General features: G+C 38.6%; 1 protein-coding gene across 8 annotated transcripts in view; it reads left to right on the top strand.

Annotated features, from left to right (window-relative positions):
- LOC131230649 (DEAD-box ATP-dependent RNA helicase 58, chloroplastic) overlaps positions 1 to 20,624 on the top strand; it is an 88,933-nt gene that overhangs the window by 45,168 nt on the left and 23,141 nt on the right. For 6 of the 8 annotated variants that reach the window (XM_058226539.1, XM_058226538.1, XM_058226542.1 and 3 more), the window contains 2 exons: positions 19,907 to 20,065; positions 20,171 to 20,239. The exons of 1 other annotated variant lie outside the window; for it this stretch is intronic. In XM_058226539.1, coding sequence (XP_058082522.1) covers positions 19,907 to 20,065; positions 20,171 to 20,239 — 228 coding nt within the window. The remainder of the gene's footprint in view (positions 1 to 19,906; positions 20,066 to 20,170; positions 20,240 to 20,624) is intronic. One more of the 8 variants, XM_058226540.1, reaches the window with a different exon arrangement.

Here is a 20,624-nt window from a genome sequence, read left to right on the forward strand (position 1 = left end):
GACATGGCCCACAATATATTGGTTAACCTAGCTGGGCGTTATGAAACCTAGCTTTAATATCCATTTTTTCATGGTATCGTGCAATATATCGCACGATATTGCTATATATCGTGGATATCGCAATATCGCGTGATATATCCACACCCCCCTTTATAAATTCTTAATGTAATGTGCTATATATCGATACCGGGTGTGATATTGGAAGGGATAAAAGGAAACTAGCATTGTTTTGTCCAAAAATTCCTTAAAAAATCACAAAAATCAATGTGTTTTTTTTTTTTGTAAAAAAAAATTCTTCTTAGTACATTATAAGGTGATTTTGACTAGTCCACTTTAGTTTGTTGGAAGAAGATCTTTGAAATTTCTTCGAAATCGCGATCAGAAGCTTCTTAGACTCTAAATTCTAAAAGGTGCGATTTTTTTAGTGTTTTTTTTTTTTTTCGTTTTTATATGTTGTCAATAGTGTCAAATGGTAAGAAATTCATGATTCTTCATGTTTTACATAAAAAAATTATGGATTTCGAGCTTCAATTTCGAGATTTGGGAGAGATGGCTAAGTTGCAGAAAAATGGAGAAAAATCGAAATTTCCCCAAATTTTCCGAAATTGGTTGGAATCTTAGTGTCCAAACACGAAATCAAACATGTATATAACTTGATCTACACATTCTTGGCGATTTGGGGATTTTTCAGGAAAAATAATTTTTAAATTAAAATTAATTAAAAATGTAAAAAAATAAATAAATAAATTGAATCCACGGGTATATATATGGTTTTATACTTCTTCTTTTTCTTTTAAATGTAATGCTTGTGTTTCCTTACATGTGTTCTTACATTTATAAATTTAATGAATTAATTTTGAATATAGTTGGGTTAATTCAATTAGACGGCGCATGGACTAGGACCCTACACATAGGAAACCTATTATGTGCACTTGTTTATTGTGATTTTTTTTCTAAGTGTGTATTGGTGTCTTTTTTTTTTTTTAAAAAAAATAATAATAATATTGAAGTTTCATTGAAAAATTTGACCATTTTCCCAATGTTTATAAAGCTTATAACTGCAAAGCAAACATTATGATGATAACCTATATAACTATAACTGCAAATCGAACAAACTTGATAAAACCAATGTTTTAAATATCGGTATCGCTTTATGTATCACACCCTTGGGATACGGATACGTATCGGTTATCGCATGGGATATATTGGTTGTATCATGTAATGTATTGTTGTTGTTGGAAACATGGGAAGACATTGGGAAATTGGTCGAAATTTTCAATTAAACTTCAGCGATTGTTAAAAAAGACATCAATACACATTTATAAATCAAAACATAATTAAAAAAACAAGTGCACATAATAGGCTTTATTTGTATGGGGTCCTAATTTATGCGTTGTCTAACTAAATTGATGCAAGTATATTTAAAGTCTATTCATATAATTTATAAATGTAACAAGACGTGTGGAAACACAAGCAATACATTCAAAAGCAAAAGAAGAATCACTAGATCATGTTACATACATGTTTGATTTTACGTCAAGACACAAAGATTGCAACAGATTTGCGAGAAATTGGGACATTTTGATTTTTTTTTTTTTTTTTTCAATTTTCTGTAACTTAGCCTATCTTCTCCAAATCTCGAAATCTAAGCTCCAAATCCATGATTTTTAATGCAAAACATGAAAAATCATGGATTTGTAACAATTTGACACTGATTAACATGATTTATAGGAAAAAAAGGATTGAAAATCGAAAATGTTGGCCGGATTGAACATATGGGAAATATCCATCTGCTTGTGAGTTTCATATTGCACAGGTGGGATATAAGATATATCGTGGGATATATCAACCGATATCATCGATACTTAACAGTTAACACTGTATGTCATGTATTGCTCTTTTTGGAAACATTGGGAAAATGATTGTACTTTTCAACGATACTTAAGGGATTGTTAAAAAAAACATCAATACATACTTAGAAATCAAAAGATCACAAAAAATAAGTGCACACAAATAGGTTTCCTTTGTATTGGGTCCGAATCTATGCACTGTCTTGCTGAAGTGATGTAACTATATTCAAAGTTAATTTATATAATTTATAAATTTAAGAAGACCTGGATGGAAACACAAGTAATATATTCAAAAACAAAAGAAGTAGAAAACTATTAATATACTTGTGAAGGATGCGTGTGGCTATGACATAAACCCACATAGAACTACATGGTGGCTTAAAATCATCATCTCCTTCTCAATGGGGTTGGGCATAGTACTATTTCTCTACAAAGCAACAATATTGTACTCAATTCATAGTAGAATGGTACTAATGAAGGTACTCTTTGACATAATGCTTGTACTAGTACTCATCCTCTTCAAACTGGACTAGTATGACCATCTATGGGTACTGTGTAATCATCGTAGTCTTTAGTTGATATGGATCTGGGGTGGATACATATGAAGCTCTTGAATATCCATACCGTTGATCATAACCATACTATAGATATTCTTGACTGTAGCCGAAAAACGATGTGCCGTAACTGTTGGAGTCACTCACTACATATTCACCAAGTCTGTATCCATATCCATACCGTGACTCTGGTACATAACTAGAGCTACCCTGCTGTGTCCGTGGCCCAAAACTAGAGCCACCCCACTTATCACGATCGCCTATGGACCTTATATACTTGTGCTAATAGCTCCTCAAAATTAGCTAGCTTTTGGGTCTACTTCTTCTAGAGGCGTTGACGCTTGTATGTCTTATTATAGACAAGCCCATCTTCATCTTAGGTGTTGTTATCAAAATCCCTCTCCTAAATGAATGATACTCAAGGGTTGAGTGTCATTGTCGCTTCCACCATCTCCGTCGCCATCATCACCATCGTCACCATCATCATCATTGTTACCATTGCCGCCGTCATCATCATCACCAGACATGTTAGCTCCATTGCTCTCCATATCGCTTTGAGTATCCAATAGGTTCTGGCCACCACGTGTCCCACTTGATAGTGACTGCTGTGAGCTGCCCTCCGGACTCCTCGTCAATAGGTTGAAAGCTTTGAGCGGAGATCTAGCCTCTTGTACATGAGTGTCTACTTTGATTCCCTATGATGTTGCCTATACATGCGACTCTGGTTGCCCATCTGAAGTAACCAAAATCATTTGTCTTAACCCACTCGTAAAATGGGTCATTTATCATCATCAAGTCCATTGTGTCCTCCTATGCTTTTCTTCTTCCTTCCAAACATAGCAACCTCTCTTGTAGCTTCATGTTGCAATGATAGTAGGCCAGCTTTTGAAGCCCATGGTAACCCAATCTATTATGCTTGTTGGTGTGAATGAGAGAGAAGGTGCTCCAATTTCTTTCACATAGTGAGGACACTATCTATGTGAGCACACGGACAATGAGTCATTGCAATGTCTCGTAGTTGCTCCCATACATGCCCACCATTTTCTTGCAAAATTGATCATTTTTTCTTTAGTTCCACATATAGTATGAAAACTAACTTTTAGTTTTAATATTTAACTAATGCAACAACTCAAAAGCATTATTTTCATCCTTGATGATTTCGTGGCATCTCACCCAAACATGCTAGCTACATTGCGGAAGGCGATAATTTGTTGATGGCATTTAGCAATTGTGATTATAAAGCTTTTGAGGAACTTATTGAAGAGCTTAGTGCGGAATATGTTTACCTCATTGCCAACGTTGCCTTTCCTCAGACAATTGGGGAATAGCTTCTGATATACCTCGTGCACAACCTTCTTCAAGCTATTGTCATCAAAGGGTCTATGGCCGTAGTGGTACTTGGGATTCAGAAAGTATGTTGAAACCCAAAACAGTGCACATATTCGTATATTAGTACAAGAAAAGAACCATACATTGTATGCAAATAACCAGTAAAGTACTGAAGCATATGAAAAATCAAATATAACTCAAGTACTTACTAGCCTCATGAAGTAGGTGTCGGCGAAAAGTCGATAATATCGATGATATTATCGGTGTCGCCAGCCCTGCGACACCGAAAACCCCTTTTTTCGTTTCTCTCCTAGTTGTCGGCGAAATATCGGCGACTTTTTTGATATGGGCGATATTATCGAAATACGGGTGATATCATTGGGGCTGCGTGAATAAATCGGAAGAAAAATCGAAATGTCGGGGTTGAAATTGCGTGAATACGTAAAAATTGGGGAAAAAATGAGAGTGATTTACGTACCTGGTTAATCGGAAGTCGGAACAGGAAGATCTTCTCGTATCTCGATCGACAGAGCTGGTACAGATTTAGGGATTTGAAATCTCCCGCAAAACCCTTCGCATATCATCGTCTCCCCGCAAAACCCTCTTTAGGGTTTTTTTTTTTTTTTCCTCTCGCAATCGCACCGGCCTTATCTTAAGGTTTTCGTGAGAAATTGGTTACCGAGTACGCTTTTATCATACTGACTAAACTCAGTTGGGCCCACCTTGGATGTATGTGGTCTATCTACGCCATCCATCTGTTTTTCCATCCACTTTAAGGGGTTGATCCCAAAATTGAAGCAAATCCAAAGATCAAGTGGATCATACCATAGGAAATGGTGGGTATAATGATTTCAACCGTTGAAACCTTTCTAGGCCCTAGCATGATGCATGTATCTTATCCATTCTGTTCTTCCATTTTTATGGATCATTTTAGGGCTTTATCCCAAAATCGAGAGGGATACGAATCTCAGGTGGACCACACCACAAGAAAATAATAGTGATTGGATATCAACCATTTAAATCCTCCTAAGGCCCACTGTACTGTTTATTTGACATCCAATCTGTTAATTAGGCCACACAGACCCAGATGAAGGTAAAAAACAAAGATCAGCTTGACCCAAAACTTTTATGGCCCCCAAAAATTTTTTAATGGTCTAAGTTCATTCAAAACTTTTTCCCGTAATGTGGTCCAATTAAGATTAGTATATACCTCATTTTTTTTTTCATACCACAAAATGATCTATAAAAATAGATAGATGGTATGGATGAAACACATAAATCGTGGTGGGCCCACGGAGCACCGACCACCAGCCATCCGCCAGTGGCAGTAGCCAATCTGTTTCAGCGGATGAGCGTGCGGATCACCTACCGCCTGGTCCGTTCGTAGCTCGGTACAGGAGAGGATCCAAGGGCCACTGAGGGACCACTGTGATGTATGAATCTTATCCACACCGTCCATCCATCTTTTCATATCATTCTAGAGTACTATACCAAAAATAAATCATATCAAAGGCTCAAGTGGACCACACCATAGGAAGCAATGATGCTAAGGATGCCCACCGTTGAAACCTTCCTATGGCCCACTGTATTGTTTATTTTACATACAACCCTTTGATATGATAATATGCACCTGGATGGAGAGAAAAAAATATATAATCTTGATCTAAAACTTATGTGGCCCTTAAGAATTTTTCAACGGTATTAATTTAATTACCACTGTGTGGCCCATTTGAGATTTAGATATTATGTATTTGTTGGATAATGTTTTAAAATAATATGAAAAAATGAATGGACGGTGCGGATAAATTTCATACATCACAGTGGCCTTTCATTGGCCATCGGATCCTCCACGTGCGTGGGATACCGGACTCGGATGAAAGCGGATTGCGTACTGAGTTACTCAGTACCCTCTTATGGTACTGAGTAAACTCTGTTTGGCCCACTGTGAATTCATATGGTTTATCCACACCATTCATACATTTTTACAGATTATTTTAAGGGTTGAGGCCAAAATTGAAGTATATCAAAAGCACAAGTAGACCATGCCACAGGAAACAGTGGAAGTATTAATTTCCACTGTTGAAACCTTTCTGAGGCTCCCAATGATGTTTATTTTTCATCCAAACTATTAATAACATAAAAAAAAATATGGATGAAAGGAAAGCACAAATATCATCTTTATGTAAAACTTATGTAGCCACGAAGAACTTTTCAACTGTAGAATTCAATTCACACTATTTCCGATGGTGTGTTCCACTTGAGATTTGGATATTCTTAATATTTGGATTAAAGATATAAATTTATATGATAAAACGGATGGACGGCATTGATACCGTGCATGAATGACGGTGGCCCCCACAGAGTTTATTCAGTACGCCTGGCGTACTAAGTTACTCGGTACGCAATCCGCTTCCAAAGTGGATTGGCTGGTGTAACACAAACCAGTGTGTTGATGTCACCAAGTTCTATGGGTCCCATCACGAGGTATAAGTTATATCCAAACCGTCCTTCCACTTGGTGAGCTCTTCATAAGTCTTGATCTGAAAAATAAGACAGATCCAAAAATCAAGTGGACCACACTATAAAAAGCAGTGGAGGATTGAACGCCCTGCGATTGATACCTTTTTGGGGTTCACATAAATTTTGATGTGGGAGAGTTTTGGTGCATGAAGCATTGGTGCTGAGGCCCACCATATAAACAGTTTGGATCACCGAATCATGGGACACCATACAATTACAAACTGAAAGAAAAATAAAATAAAATCTGAAAATTGGTCAAAAGTACAAATTCAATGGGCAAAATCAAACAGTTAAGATCAACTGGATCTATGCACTTCCATCTGTAATTTGTGTACGTTAAGGAGCTCAAATGGCACTATATGTACCAGCATGGCAAATTGAGATGAGATCCAATCCATCCATCATGTGGTCCACTTGAGCTTTGGACATCCTTTTGGCCCCTATTAAATGGAAACTTATCATTTAATGCATTCTTTTTGTAATTTTTTTATTCCTCAATATGTAAATATGTGTATTCAGGCATGTCCTGAAGTTTCACTGAAAAATTTCACCATTTTCTCCATGTTTCCACCATTTTCCTTGCATTTACTGAAGCATATGAAAAATCAAATATAACTCAAGTACTTACTAGCCTCATGAAGTAGGTGTGAAAGAATCCTTTCCTAGCAATCATCTAATATTGCATGCACCCATTTATATGCATTGGGGGCTTTATCCTTGATGGCGTCTTTCATTAATTGCATGAACTTGTACAACTCATTGACGGATGCCTTATTATAAATGGGTTCCTAGAAGGTGCCACTCAAACAAGCTCATCAATCCTCCAAGTTACTCTCTTGTCACTCTAATTCCACTCCCCGTACCTTAGAGCTAAAGAGCTCTCTCAACCCTTGCATGTATTTTAGGAGTTGTCTAAGACGATGTAATTTGTGGCGAACCATGTCCCCCCAAGCCGCAATATATCCCCACACCTCTCGTGCATCTCGGCTAGTAACCATGTGTGGTTGTAGATGGAATTTGTAATCAATCGTGCATCCAATCTTCATTAAAGGCCTATACCTTATCATCTCTAGTGTGAGATCTATGCAACGGGCCACGCATGGGGTCCAGTACAAGTGATACTTCTTCATTAATTCCTTCCCCGCCTCAACAAATGCTCTTTAATTGTCCGTGAGGAATTGCACAACTTTCTTCCGCCCAACATCTTTCATGACATCATGCATCAACCCGTGGATGCACTTTGTGCCTTTAATATAATTTCCGACATCTATGGACTTCAAAAATATCGTCCTCCCCTATAGTAGACCATGAAATTTATCATTGACATCCTCATGGTTGTCCACCCGTCACACATCAAAGTGACGTCGTACATCTCCCATGATGGCCTCAACTCAACTTAACGTTGTATGTCAGCGTACTCTTTATTTAAATATTTTGCCATTATATCGTGTGGCATGGGTGGCACCACACCCTCACCTCCATGTTGCACTTCAGTCATCATATTCTTGAAGTGCGGGCTTGCTATTGCATTTGTTGGGATGTGGTCATAAACAACAAATTTGGTAATGAACTTTCCCACCCTCTTCCTCACATCTCCTCCACTAAGCATATCCTTCAATATCTTCTGTTGGGGGGATATAGCTTTTCACTATATCCAACCACACCCCTCATACAACCCAATTTCATATTCACCCACCACCCGAGCAAAGAGTCGACTATGTTGGGATGACTATTGGACCTATGTGCTTATCAACCAACCATCCATGGACACTGCTATGTTAATATGGACCGTTAATTATACAGCTGCTGGAATTAGTGATGCGTTCCAATTGGGATCATTACTGCGTCCCCTAGCATCATCACGAACCTGCAAGCAAGCATTCGGATGGAGGAATGTCATCTGTTAAAGTTGGTTGATCAATCACCACGGATTTTAAATATCATTTATTTATTCATTCATTGAAGTCATTCATTTCATTATTCTCTCAATATCCTTCTTCTCCCCTTTCATCCATCTCTCTTACCTTCAATCCATCTTTGTCCAGCTAACTCCAACCCAACGTAGAAAAAACTGACTTGAGAGTTTTCTACTGACTTCAAGCAGCATGCAAATAAAGCTAGAGTGTGCTACCGCGCCTTGTAGTTTCTTTGTTGGATCGAAGTGTCTTGGGTGGGAGAATCACTAAGCGAGCCCCCCGTAGAGGCATGGCAATGTGTTACAAATCCTGCTTGGCTGTTAAGCCAATGAGAAGGAAGAGACAAGGATCGGGGAAGGAATCCTCCCTCTCCCCCCTCTTCTTTATACATTATTCAATCTGAAGGTAGATTTAACACTCACGTGCTACTACTGCGGCCTAGCCCCCATAACCCACCCATCCTACTATCCCCCACTCTCCTCCCCTCCCCTTCCTCCTGCCTACTATCCCTGCTTTACTCCCCCCACTAGCCTCCCGCATAAACCCCCTAAAAGTGGGACTATTTGCCTCTCCTGATCCATATCCCACTCATCTTGTAAAGACTCCTCAACGGCACATCTATAATCAAGATCCTCCTCATCTAACTCCACTACATCCTTAGAACCTGCATTGGCTGCCCTAACTCCTCCCTAATCTCCATTTCTCGCGCAGCACGATCACCTTTGATCTTCACTCATTTTCTCAACACTTCCTTTATCTGTGCTCTCACGTCCTTCGAATATCTTGCGCAATCTACAACATTCTAATGCCCTCCTGCTATGTGTTCCTTCAAGTGGCTCACCTCTCCACTCTTCATTACATGGTCAAAAAATTAACCTCGAACCCGAATCGATTATTGAGAAGAGGGGTCTCGTACTACCATCCGACATCAAGCTGTCTCCCTTTTCCTCCCAACATGTTCTACTCAGTGTTCACAATCTCGATAATATCGGTCAATATATCGACTGATATTATCGTTATCGCTTGCCAGCGAGGCGAAACCCACACGAGATCCCTCGAAAGTTTAAAAAAATACCGTAAATATAGATATCGCGCGTTAATCTTCGATATCATGGATATCATCGATACCCTCACCCATTCTTTTCGGATTTTTTGACAGACGCACTCACGAGTTGATTGCAGAGTCTATCATGGACTAATGAGTCCACTGTAGCCAACCACCCACAGTGACAATAAAAGGCTGATGCGGGGTTGCGTATTTACCGGAAAATCAAAAAAAAAGAATTAGAAAAAAAAAAGAGGAAAAATTGGAGAGGAGTACTTATAGAGAAGATTGTGTGATCAGAGGTGGGCCATTCCATCAATTGACAGAGGTAATTTCGATTTCCCTCTTTCTTTATGGATTTCCCTCTTTATTTTCTTCGAATCGATAAGCACGAAGATTTTGGTGAGAAATAGGGTTTGATTGAGGAGAAGATCTGGGGATTTCTCGGAGATTCTGGAGAGAAATCAGGTCGGATTGACTGTGATTGAGGAACCCTCTTCCTTCCGGAACCCTTGCCTTTCGAAAAGGGGTTTATGTTTGGTTCGAAATGGAGGGACACGGATTAGCTACTGCGAAGTTGAGTAACAAGAATCGCTACTAAAGTGACGTCACCAAGTTCCGTGGGTCCCACATTATGTGTCATATCCCCACCGTCCATTCATTTAGAGAGATTATTTTAGGGCATGAGACAAACAATGAGGCAAAATAGATCCAAATATGTAGTGGACCCCACCACAAAAAAAAAAAAAAAGAAAAAGAAAAAAAAAGTGGAGAGAGTGATGCCCACTATTGAAACCTTCCTAAGGCCGTGATGTTTATTTAAGATCTAACCCATTGATAAGTTAAATAATACATTAAATAAGGGAAAACACAAATATCATCTTGATTAAAAAAACTCTTGTGACCCTTAGAAGTTTTTAATGGTGGGTGTCACTCTCTCCACTGTTTTCTATGGTGGGGTCCACTCGAGCTCTGGATCTGATTCATTCTTTGGCTCATACCCTAAAATGATCTCTCCAAATGGATGGACGGTGTGGATACAAAAAATACTTCATGGTGGGACCCACAGAACTTGGTGATGCCACTTAAGTAGCGAGTCATGTCAGTAGGTAATCCGCATCCGAAACAGGGCCTCTTTTATCGAGCTAAGAAAACTCCGTGGGGCCCACTGTGAATGTATGTGGTTTATCCACGCCGTCTAACCGTTTTTACAGGTCATTTAATGGGTTGAGCCTAAAATTAAAGCATATCCAAAGCTCCAGTGGACCATACCGTATAAAACAGTGGGAATAATGATTTCAACCATTGAAACCTTGCCAGGCCCCACAGTGATGTTTTTCTATCATCCAACCCGTTCATAAGATCAAAGAAATAGGGCTGAAGGGAAAACATAAATATAAGCTTGATCCAAAACTTCCATGGCCCTCAAGAATTTTTCAATGGTATACGTTCAATTCACACTGTTTCTTATGGTGTGGTCCATTTGAGCTTTGGATATGCTTTTTTTTTTTTTCAAAAAAGGAGAGTATATATTCCAGGAGAAAACTATACAACTCGTTCGGGCCGAGAGCCAGGCGAACAGAAAAGGGTCAAGCAGTGGCCTATCGTAAAAGGAAAACCACAAACCACAAACAAAAAACAAGACAAAATAGGCGACCATCTACTGGGGACGGGCCCGGATGGAGGGGCCATATGGATGGCTCCAAGACCCACCTTATCAAGGAAAATCAATCCTCTAATCTTAGACGGGAGATCTGCAGCTCGCCGGGTCAAGAATAACTGTTGGAGGTCGGACCCCAAACAGGCCATCCCATCCGCTGGGGCATTCCCTTCCTTGAGGACATGGCAAAACGTGAACGTCCTAGCTGCCCTCAGCTTATCTATCCTCAAAAGCCAGTCTTCCCATCGCCAGCTAGGATCCAAGGAGCCGTTTGCTTTGGATATGCTTCAATTTTGAGCTCAAGTACTAAAATTATTTGCTAAAATGGATAGGAGTGGATAAAATATATAAATCACGGTGGAGCCCACAGAGTTTACCAAGTACAATGTAAATTACGGCAGTGGATTTAGTGCTATATGAGTAAACAATTTAGTGGGTGTTACGCTTAATGTAGGGCCCACAATGATGACATGTGGTAGATCCACTCCATCCATTCCTTTTTATAGCCAATTTTATGATGTCATACCAAAAATTAATCACATTAAAATCTAAGGTGGACAATGTCATGTAAGATGTTGGGAGGAGAAACATTGTGCAGTTTGTTACGGACAATGGGAGTGCATTTGTCAAGGCGAGGAAGGATATTCATAACAAGTATCGTATGTATTGGACCCCCTGCGCAACCCATTGTGTCGATCTCATGCTGGAGGCGATCGGGGATAGGTCATTGATGAAGACCATAATTATTAATGCACGGCTCATCACAAATTTCATATACAACCACACTTGGTTATTAGACGCAATGCACGAGAGGTGTGGTAGGGATATAATGCGCCCCGAGGCGACTCGGTTCGCCATAAATTATATCGCCTTAAGTAGCCTCCTCAAACACAAACAGGGGTTACGAGAGCTTTTCGCCTCTCATGATTATGAAGAATGGAAAAAAAAGAAAAGAAAAGAAAAAGATTGACGAAAGTAATCTGGAGAATCGAGGAGCTGGTGTTGAGAAATACATTATGGGATCGCGTGTGTAGTATAGTGGGTATTTTAGAGCCCATTTATGTGGTGTTGAGGATGGTGGACAATGAGACAAATCCATCAATGAGGTCAATGTATCCATCCATACAATTGATGAAAGTAGCCATTTAGGCTAAAGCTCCCAACACATATAAGTGGATGCATACAATAATAGATGACCATTTGGAAAGGACGCTTTCTCACCCACCACATCAGGCCAGTAGTACTTACATGGATTTTTTTTTTCTATATGCAATAATAAACGAGGATTGTACTAATGTGTGGATGTTGGTTTTCAGCATATTTCCTGAATCCCAAATGCCACTACAGCCGGAATCTCTATGAAGATAATTCATTAAAGAGGGTTGTACATAAGGTGTACGATCACTTATTCCCTGACTGTACAGGGAAAGGCACCTTTGGTAGTGAGGTAAATATGTTCTGCACTTACATTCTCCTTATCTTCATTTCAACCATTCCATACTTATCTTGGTTGCTGTACGCCATCAACGGATTGTTAGATTCTTGGGTGTCCCCTGCGCTGAAGTCAATGAACACCATGATGGCATGTGAGTTACTAGGGTAAACTTAAATTTCATATTATTTTGGAAAATCTAAAATAATGAAAGAATTTTATGATACGCAAGCGAATGGTAGTCCACATACGAGAGTGACTGCGAGGTTTTACAGCGATTGGCTATCCGTGTGCTTGCATAGACGGTGTCCTCGTCACTCCGTGAAAGGAATTGGAGTACATTCTCCCTCATCCACACAAATAAATGTAATAGACTAGGGTATGAGAGGCTTCAGAAGCTAGTGTATTGTAATATGAAGTTACGATAGAGGTTGCTCCGCGCGGAAGGAAGAAGAAAAGTGCAGGAAGACCCACTGGACTTGATGACGGTCGGACAACATACATATGTCGAGAATGAGGAGGATGGCCCAGTTTACCAGTGGGTTAGGTCAGATGACTTGGATACCTTGGATGGGCGACCAGAGCTACATGTCGCGGCAGAGGCAGAGACACAAGGGATTGATGTTGACAGACATGTGGAGCAGCAAAGGTCTCCTAATGAGGCATTCGACCCATTGACGAGGAGTTCGAAGGGCAAGCACGGCAGTCACTATCACGCGGAACACATGGCAGGGAGATATTGTCTGACACCGAGACTGAGTCAGAGAGTGATGCGGGGGACGGGTCCGGTGATGGTGATGGCAGCAATAAAGGTGACGATGACTCTGATGACGGTAATGATGATGGCGACGAGGATGGTGGCTGTGCGGGTGGAGGCCTCTTAGCCCTTTCATTGGGGAGGAGAATTTCGATCATGCCATGTAGGACCCTAACCATGGTTCTTGTCCAGGAGAACCACGACCCTGTCTTATTTACAATAAGACATACACTCGTCAAAAGCTACTAAAAAAAAAAGACTCAGAAACTTTCAAATTTTGAGGAGCTGCTGGAAAAATGCATGAGGGACAGGCATTTGTGACAGACGAGGTGGCTCTAGATTTGGATCACGGACAAGGGAGGGGAGCTCAAGTTGCAAGCCACAACATGGATTATCTGGATCACAAACACAGGAGAGTAGCTCAAGTTCTGTGCCACGGTATGGGCATAGATATGGACCTAGTGGATATGCGACGAGTGACTCCAACAGTTACGACACATTATTTTTCAACTATGGTCAGGAGTTCACTTCTGCATATGGACAGGGATATGAGCAGCAATATGGATACCAAGGAGCTTCATATGTCCCCTTCCCAGATCCATATCAGCCACAGACTGACAATTACGCAGTACCCACGGATGGGCGTATTAATTCAGTTTGGAGAGGATGAGTACCAGCATTATGTCAGGGAGTATCTTAACTGGTACCACTCTACTATGACCTAGGCACAATATTGTCGATTTGTGGAGCAACAATACTATTCCTAGCCCCGTCGAGATGGAGACGATGATTACGAGCCACCGGCACAACTCTTTGTGGGTCTAGACCACAACTAGTCCCCATCATTGATATGTATATTTCTTAATTTTTACTTATTTTGCTTTTCAATGAATTGGTTGTGTTTTCATACATGACTTTGATACATTTATAAATGTCATGCATTCAATTTAAATATAGTTGCATTAGTTCAGTTAAACATCGCATAATTTAGGACCCTATACAAAGGAAATTTATTATGTGCATCTTTTTTTTTTTTTTTGAGATGTTATGATTTAAAAGTGTGTATTAAGGGCTTTTTTAACAATCCCCGAATGTCATTAAAAAATTCAACCATTTTCCCAATGTTTCCCCATGTTTCCCAAAAAGTGCGATAAATTATGTAATACAAACGACATATCCCGTGCGATAACCGATACGTATCTGTATCCCAAGGATGTGATACATAGCGTGATACTGATATTTCAAACACTGGCTCTACTTACAAAAGAACATTCAATAAACCATAATGTTAGCATCTTTAGTATACTACATCCATAAATATGAAGGGAATTTAACCACCCTTCAAACTAGAGTTTTTGAAAAAAAAAATTTACATTATATTTTTAGTTTTTTTAAATTATTTTTATTTAAAATTATTTATTTTTCCAAAGGCTCTCCAAACCAGATTTCATGTTTGATTTCACATTTACAAAGTCAGATTGCAACCAAATGGAAGTGGAATTTATTAACAAAAAATCATTTCTTAATATTTTAATTATGTTTTATTAAAAAATTATTTTTCAATAAAAAAATCCTAAATTGCCAAGAATATGTAGATCATGTTAGAAACATGTTTGATTTTATATTTACAAAATTAGATTGCAACTGATTTAGTAAAAATGGGAATTTTCATTTTTTTTTCCCAATTACCTAGAATTTGTAAATCATTTTAGAAACATGTTTAATTTCATGTTTCCATAGTCAAATTGCAACCAATTTGGGAAATTTTTGATTTTCCCTAATTTTTCCCAAATCAGCCCATCTACCCCAAATCTCAAATCGAAGCTCCAAATTCATGAATTTTCACGCAAAACATGAAGAATCATGGATTTCTAGCCATTGTCAACACTGATTTGACATGATTTACAAAAAAAGAAAAAAAAAGAAAAAAAAAGAAAAAAGAGATCGAAAATAAAAAATGTTCATTGGATCGAAAACAGCCCAAATCGGCTTTGATATTGATTATGGCTTGAAATTTGTGTTTTTCTTCGAAAGGATTTGAAAAGAAGGGTCAAAATCCACAGTAGAATGTGTTAGAAGTGGAGAGGAATCAAGAATAATGGATTTTGTTGGGTTTTCGATTTTTCTAAAGTTAGCCCAACACTACCCATGGTTTTGCATGATATTGGTCAATATCGATCAATATTGTTGATATCATGGATTATAAATGGTGGTGTGAGATATCGCACAATATATTGCGATATCCACAATATCTTGCGATATTTTTTATGACACAAAGTTATGGATACTATTTGGGTACATCATATCGTTCATGTGTGATACGATATTGTAAACATTGAGCGTCAGAGCCTTTCAAACAAGCGTAGCTATCAACGTCAGGGGGAGGCTGCTGGCATGAATTACCGAAGTAAATAATTACTTTTTTACCAGTATTTATTGGTAATTACTAAAAGACAAACATGCCCTTAACTAGTTGAGGCCATCGTAGGAGAAATATAGGGGCACGTTGACGAGTGACAGGTGGATGGGACTGACGAAGATGTCCATCATAAATTTCATGGCTATTATAGAGGAGGATCGTGTTTTTAAAGTCCATTGATCCGAGTAATGGGATTTTTTAAATTAAAAAAAAAAAAAATCAAATTACATTTATGAGATGATGGTGTAATGAAGGATGTTGGTAAGAAGACTATGGTACAATTTGTCACAGACAATGAGAGCGCATTTGTGAAGGCAGGGAAAAGGTTGATGATGAAGTATAACTTGTACTGGATCCTGTGCACAACAAGGTATTCCATATTGGTGACGATGGTCGTAATGGTCACCACCATTACCGATACGGGGGTGTAACAACCATTATGACCCTTGTAACCGTTGAAAATTTTCTTTTTTCCAAAAAATTCTGAAAAAATATATAGAAAAACCATAATAATATAAATATTCCAAATATGCATTCATTTTTTGTTTTGAACACGTTTATGGTAGTGTAACTGTCCACTCTTTGGTGACAGTGTTGTATCGGGTTGTCTAGTGAATTTGTGAACATGATTATATGTCTCTAATGTTTACACATCACAATCAAGCACTTGAACTAGAATTTTTTTTTTTTTTTTTAAAAGGCATAAATTATACTTCTTCAATTTTTTTTTAAAAAAAACTGGCCCTTGGCGCTTCTATTCGCCCAAATCACTTCAATCTACGGTTTTAATATTAAAAACTATAGTAAGAGTGGTCAAAATCTGTTGTGAAATGATCTAGGAGAGTTTTTGGAATGAGAAAGGTGAAAAAATGATAAATTTTGATTTAAATAGAAAAAAGTAGCCGTTATGCCCCGTAACGGCCGATACAGTCCCAAAAAACCAACTGCCCCATTTCACCATCGTATCGCATAACGGTCATGGCCGTTGCCAATACGTATTGGTCTTTACGGGCGTATTGTAACGAATACGGAACACCTTGGTGCACAACCCATTGCATTGATTTGAATTTTGAGGTGATAGGAGATAGGCTTGTAGTGAAGAGTGTGATTGCTAATTCCCGAACAATTATAAATTTCATCTACAACCACACCTGGTTGTTAGCCTAGATGTGCGGGAGGTGTGATGGGGATCTAGTGCAACTGGGGGTGACACGGTTTGCTACAAATTTTATTTTCTTAGGCATACTCTTAAAACATAGGCAAGGGTTGAGATAGATCTTCAGCTCTAGCGAGTATTTGCAATGGAACCAGAGACAAAAAAGTAGCAGGGAAGATTGAGGAACCTATTATGAGCAACTCATGCTAGTACCATGGGCATAGTATGATGAATATTCTGGAGCTCATATATATAATGCTAAAGCTGGTGGATAATGAGACATCCGTTGGCGGGTTCCATTTATGAGTCCATGCCGGTAGTGAAAGATGGCATAATGGCTAAAGCACGAATCCGTATAAATGAGTATGCAAAATAATTGATGACCGTTGGGAAAGGACTCTCGAGCACCCACTTCACAGTGCTAGTAAGTAATTAGATTTAATTTTCTTTATCTTTCAATACCTTATTGGTTGCTTGTATAATATGGACTTGTATGGTTCTTTTCTTTTACTAATATGTGAATATGTGCACCGTATTAAGTTTCGGCATGCTTCTTGAATCCCAAGTACCATTACAGTCATAGACTCAGTGAGGATGACAACTTAAAGAGGGTGTTGCATGATTTTAATGAGAAGAAGGCATAAGAATACTAGTAGATGACTCGTTTGATCTAGATTAAGGTGTACTATTGCGGTAACTGTGGGCGTAATGGTCCCCATTGTTACCGATATGGTTACGGCCCATATTGGCTGATGGGTTGTAGCGATCTTTTATTATTTGTCAAAAAAATCTGGAAAATATCCATTAAATCCGAAAAATTCTAAATACATTTATAATTTTAAACATGTTTATGGTGGTGTAACGGTCCACTCTTTGTTGAGAAAATTGTATTAGGTTGTCTGATGAATTTATGAACCTAACAAACCTGACAACATGGAATTGACTGCAAAACTCATACATTTAATTTTTAACTGTCTAATATCAATGATAGATATATTAGAATGAATGTAATATCAAAATATCTCATATGTGTAGGTGTTTGCAATTATTTTTCATAATTTATTCTATATTAACATACCTGAGGAGTAAGGACTTGCATAAATTATAATGTTCATTCTATTTTAAAGTCTTCAACATGTAAGAGACTTCTCCTATCCTATGATTCCTATCCTGACATCCTCAAACCAAGATATATATGAATAAAAAAATTAGTAGTGTCTAATATACTCCCCTACAACTTGATTAAGGATTACTTGATTGGTTGTCAGGGGAGTTATTTTAAGTATATGTTTGGCAGTGTCAAGTGTGTACTTGCTTGGTGAATGTGTGGTAATATGGGTATATAGCAATACTTACCTTAATAAAAATACATACTTACAGTTACCATAATAAAATTCACGAGTCACCACCAAAATGAAAATCTGCTTTGTTGTGATTGCTCGGACCTCCACCTCCACGTCATCATCATCATCAGCTACAACTATGGAATAGGTGTTGCATATCCACAACATATAGTACCAGAGGGAAAGAGAAGGTCAACGAAACCAGAGGATGATTGATCCTGACCAGGCAACGACTCCAACCCCGACCCCTAATAAGGATACCCACCAGTGCCTGTCGAATAGCCTTACTAGTGCCCGTACTCAGGTTGAGAATCTTGAGATTGAGAATGTGTCTGTGATGAGTAACTTGGATTTGGATCTGGATCTGGATCTGGATGTCTATGATCATATGGACATGGATTGGGAGGACTACTCCAACATGAATGTGACGAAACTAGTGTTCGAAGTATTGGTATTGCTACAAGTTTCGCTGGCTAGGGATATGGAAACAATATCAATATCGCCGATAATATCGTTGATAACTAGAAATGCGGGGAAACATGAGAAAAACGGCGGAATTTTCAGCGACATTTGTATATTTAGAAATTAAAAAATTGCAAAAAGAATGCATACGTAACAAGTTTCCATTTAATGGGGCCTTAAAAGCATGTCTATTGAAAGAAATCAGTCCAACCATCCCATCCGGTGTATTTAACCATCCACACATCCATCAATATTGCAAAATATCAACAACACATGATATTTCACCAAGGAATCATCACTATCTAACCCTTATCACCATATCTAACCCTTATCCCAACTAGTTGGGGTCAACAACAAGAATCCTGTTCTGCCATTCCACTCTATCAAGGGCCAAAGCCCTAGCATGAGCTTGGAATGTCATATTTTCCGGAGCATGATGAAAGATTTGACAAAAGTTCACGTCGGCTACCAACCTGATGCAACCTCTGCCCTTTATCCAGGCTTGGAACCGGCAATGAGAACACAACTCCCATAGGCACTATGTAATAGTCTATTACATAGGTTGAATAAAATCAACGAGTTATGACGGTGCTGATGATATTCAATTAATTCATTCCATTTGTTGTGTATGAATAGAGTCTATATGCCTTTGCTTTTAGGAGAGCAGATGGTCTATGCTGGTATAATTAGTTGACAGCACAAACTATGCCTTCACTTTTTGGGAAGGTATATTGTCTATGCTGGTATAATTATGTGAGGGTATGGACTATGCAAGAGCAGCTATAATTATTCTTTTAAGCAATGTGCTTTTGAGCTTTGTTAAACCCACACTTGTGTGCATAGCTCATGTACACACCATACATGTCCAACATGTCACATAGGTGCAAGATCCAAACCATCCATTAGCAGATACCACCATGTAGATGCCCTGGCCCAAGAATCAGGTTGGTGCACTAGTCAGGGGGGCCAGAGTTTACAAAATAAATGTATGGCTGTGAAAAACTTGGCTGAAATTTTCTAACCCATCCACCTCTTTCTAATATCAGGGCCCACATATTGAGTAGACTAGTTTTATTTTTTTTAGCAAGATCATCTACAAGGTCGGACCGACCTGATGGACGGATGGGATCTCACACCTATGTGACATCCTGGCATGTGTGGCACGTGATGCCTTAGACACGCATGTGGACTTAGCAAAGCTATATGTTTTTTATGGTTTTGCATATGTTCTTTTCTTTTCATGGAGCTATTTTTATTTATCAATTATTATCCCCAGATTATACGTCTTTTAAATGTATGTAGGAAAGCTAATGACTTGCAGGCCCAATATTTATTTTTTATACCTGAACTCTTACCAGCTCTTGTGTTTATGCTTAGTCTGGCTGTATCAATTTAGGAATTACTAAGGATCTGTGGTAACTATTTCATTCAACAGATTGAAACATAAAGCTATTGTGTGCTAGGTTGATTTCATGTTCCATTCATCAAAACAAGGGTATTCTCTTCGAAAGCTTTTGACATCATACTCAACAATCAATAACCGTCAGACTATTTTTGCTAGTGCATCTATCCCCCAGCACAATAGGTTCCTATATGATTGTATTCAGCAGAAGTGGACCAAGGTTTGCAAATGTAGTTCATATTTCCATGAATATCTCCAATACTAGCATTGGTTCAATGACAACTGAACACATGAAAATACTCACTCATATCTATGTCCTTGACAGAATGATGTGGTCCATGTCCATGTGAATCCGATCGAGCCCATGCCTTCGTGCCTTCGTCATAAGTTTGTTGTGAGTTGCACTTGAACTGTGAGATTGTCTTGTCTCTAGTTTTATCCAATGTTTTAAATATCGATGATATCAGCCGGTATATCCCACGATATATCTTGTATTCCACCCGCGCAATACGAAACACAAAGGTAGTGCCAATATACCCTACATGTTTGATCTTGTGTGAATTTTCAATTTCCAATCCTTTTTCTTTTTCTTTTTTTTGAAATTATGTTAAATCGGTGTCAAATGGTTACAAATTCATTAGTTCTTCATGTTTTGCATGAAAAATCATGGAGTTGGAGCTTTGATTTCGATATCCATTGGTTCTTCATGTTCTCCATGTTTTTTACAAAAAATTCCTTCAACCGGCTGTCAATTGAGACTAATTTTGAAGTATTTAGGA

Source organism: Magnolia sinica, chromosome 17 (genome assembly GCF_029962835.1).
Source record: "Magnolia sinica isolate HGM2019 chromosome 17, MsV1, whole genome shotgun sequence".
Lineage (NCBI taxonomy): Eukaryota > Viridiplantae > Streptophyta > Magnoliopsida > Magnoliales > Magnoliaceae > Magnolia > Magnolia sinica.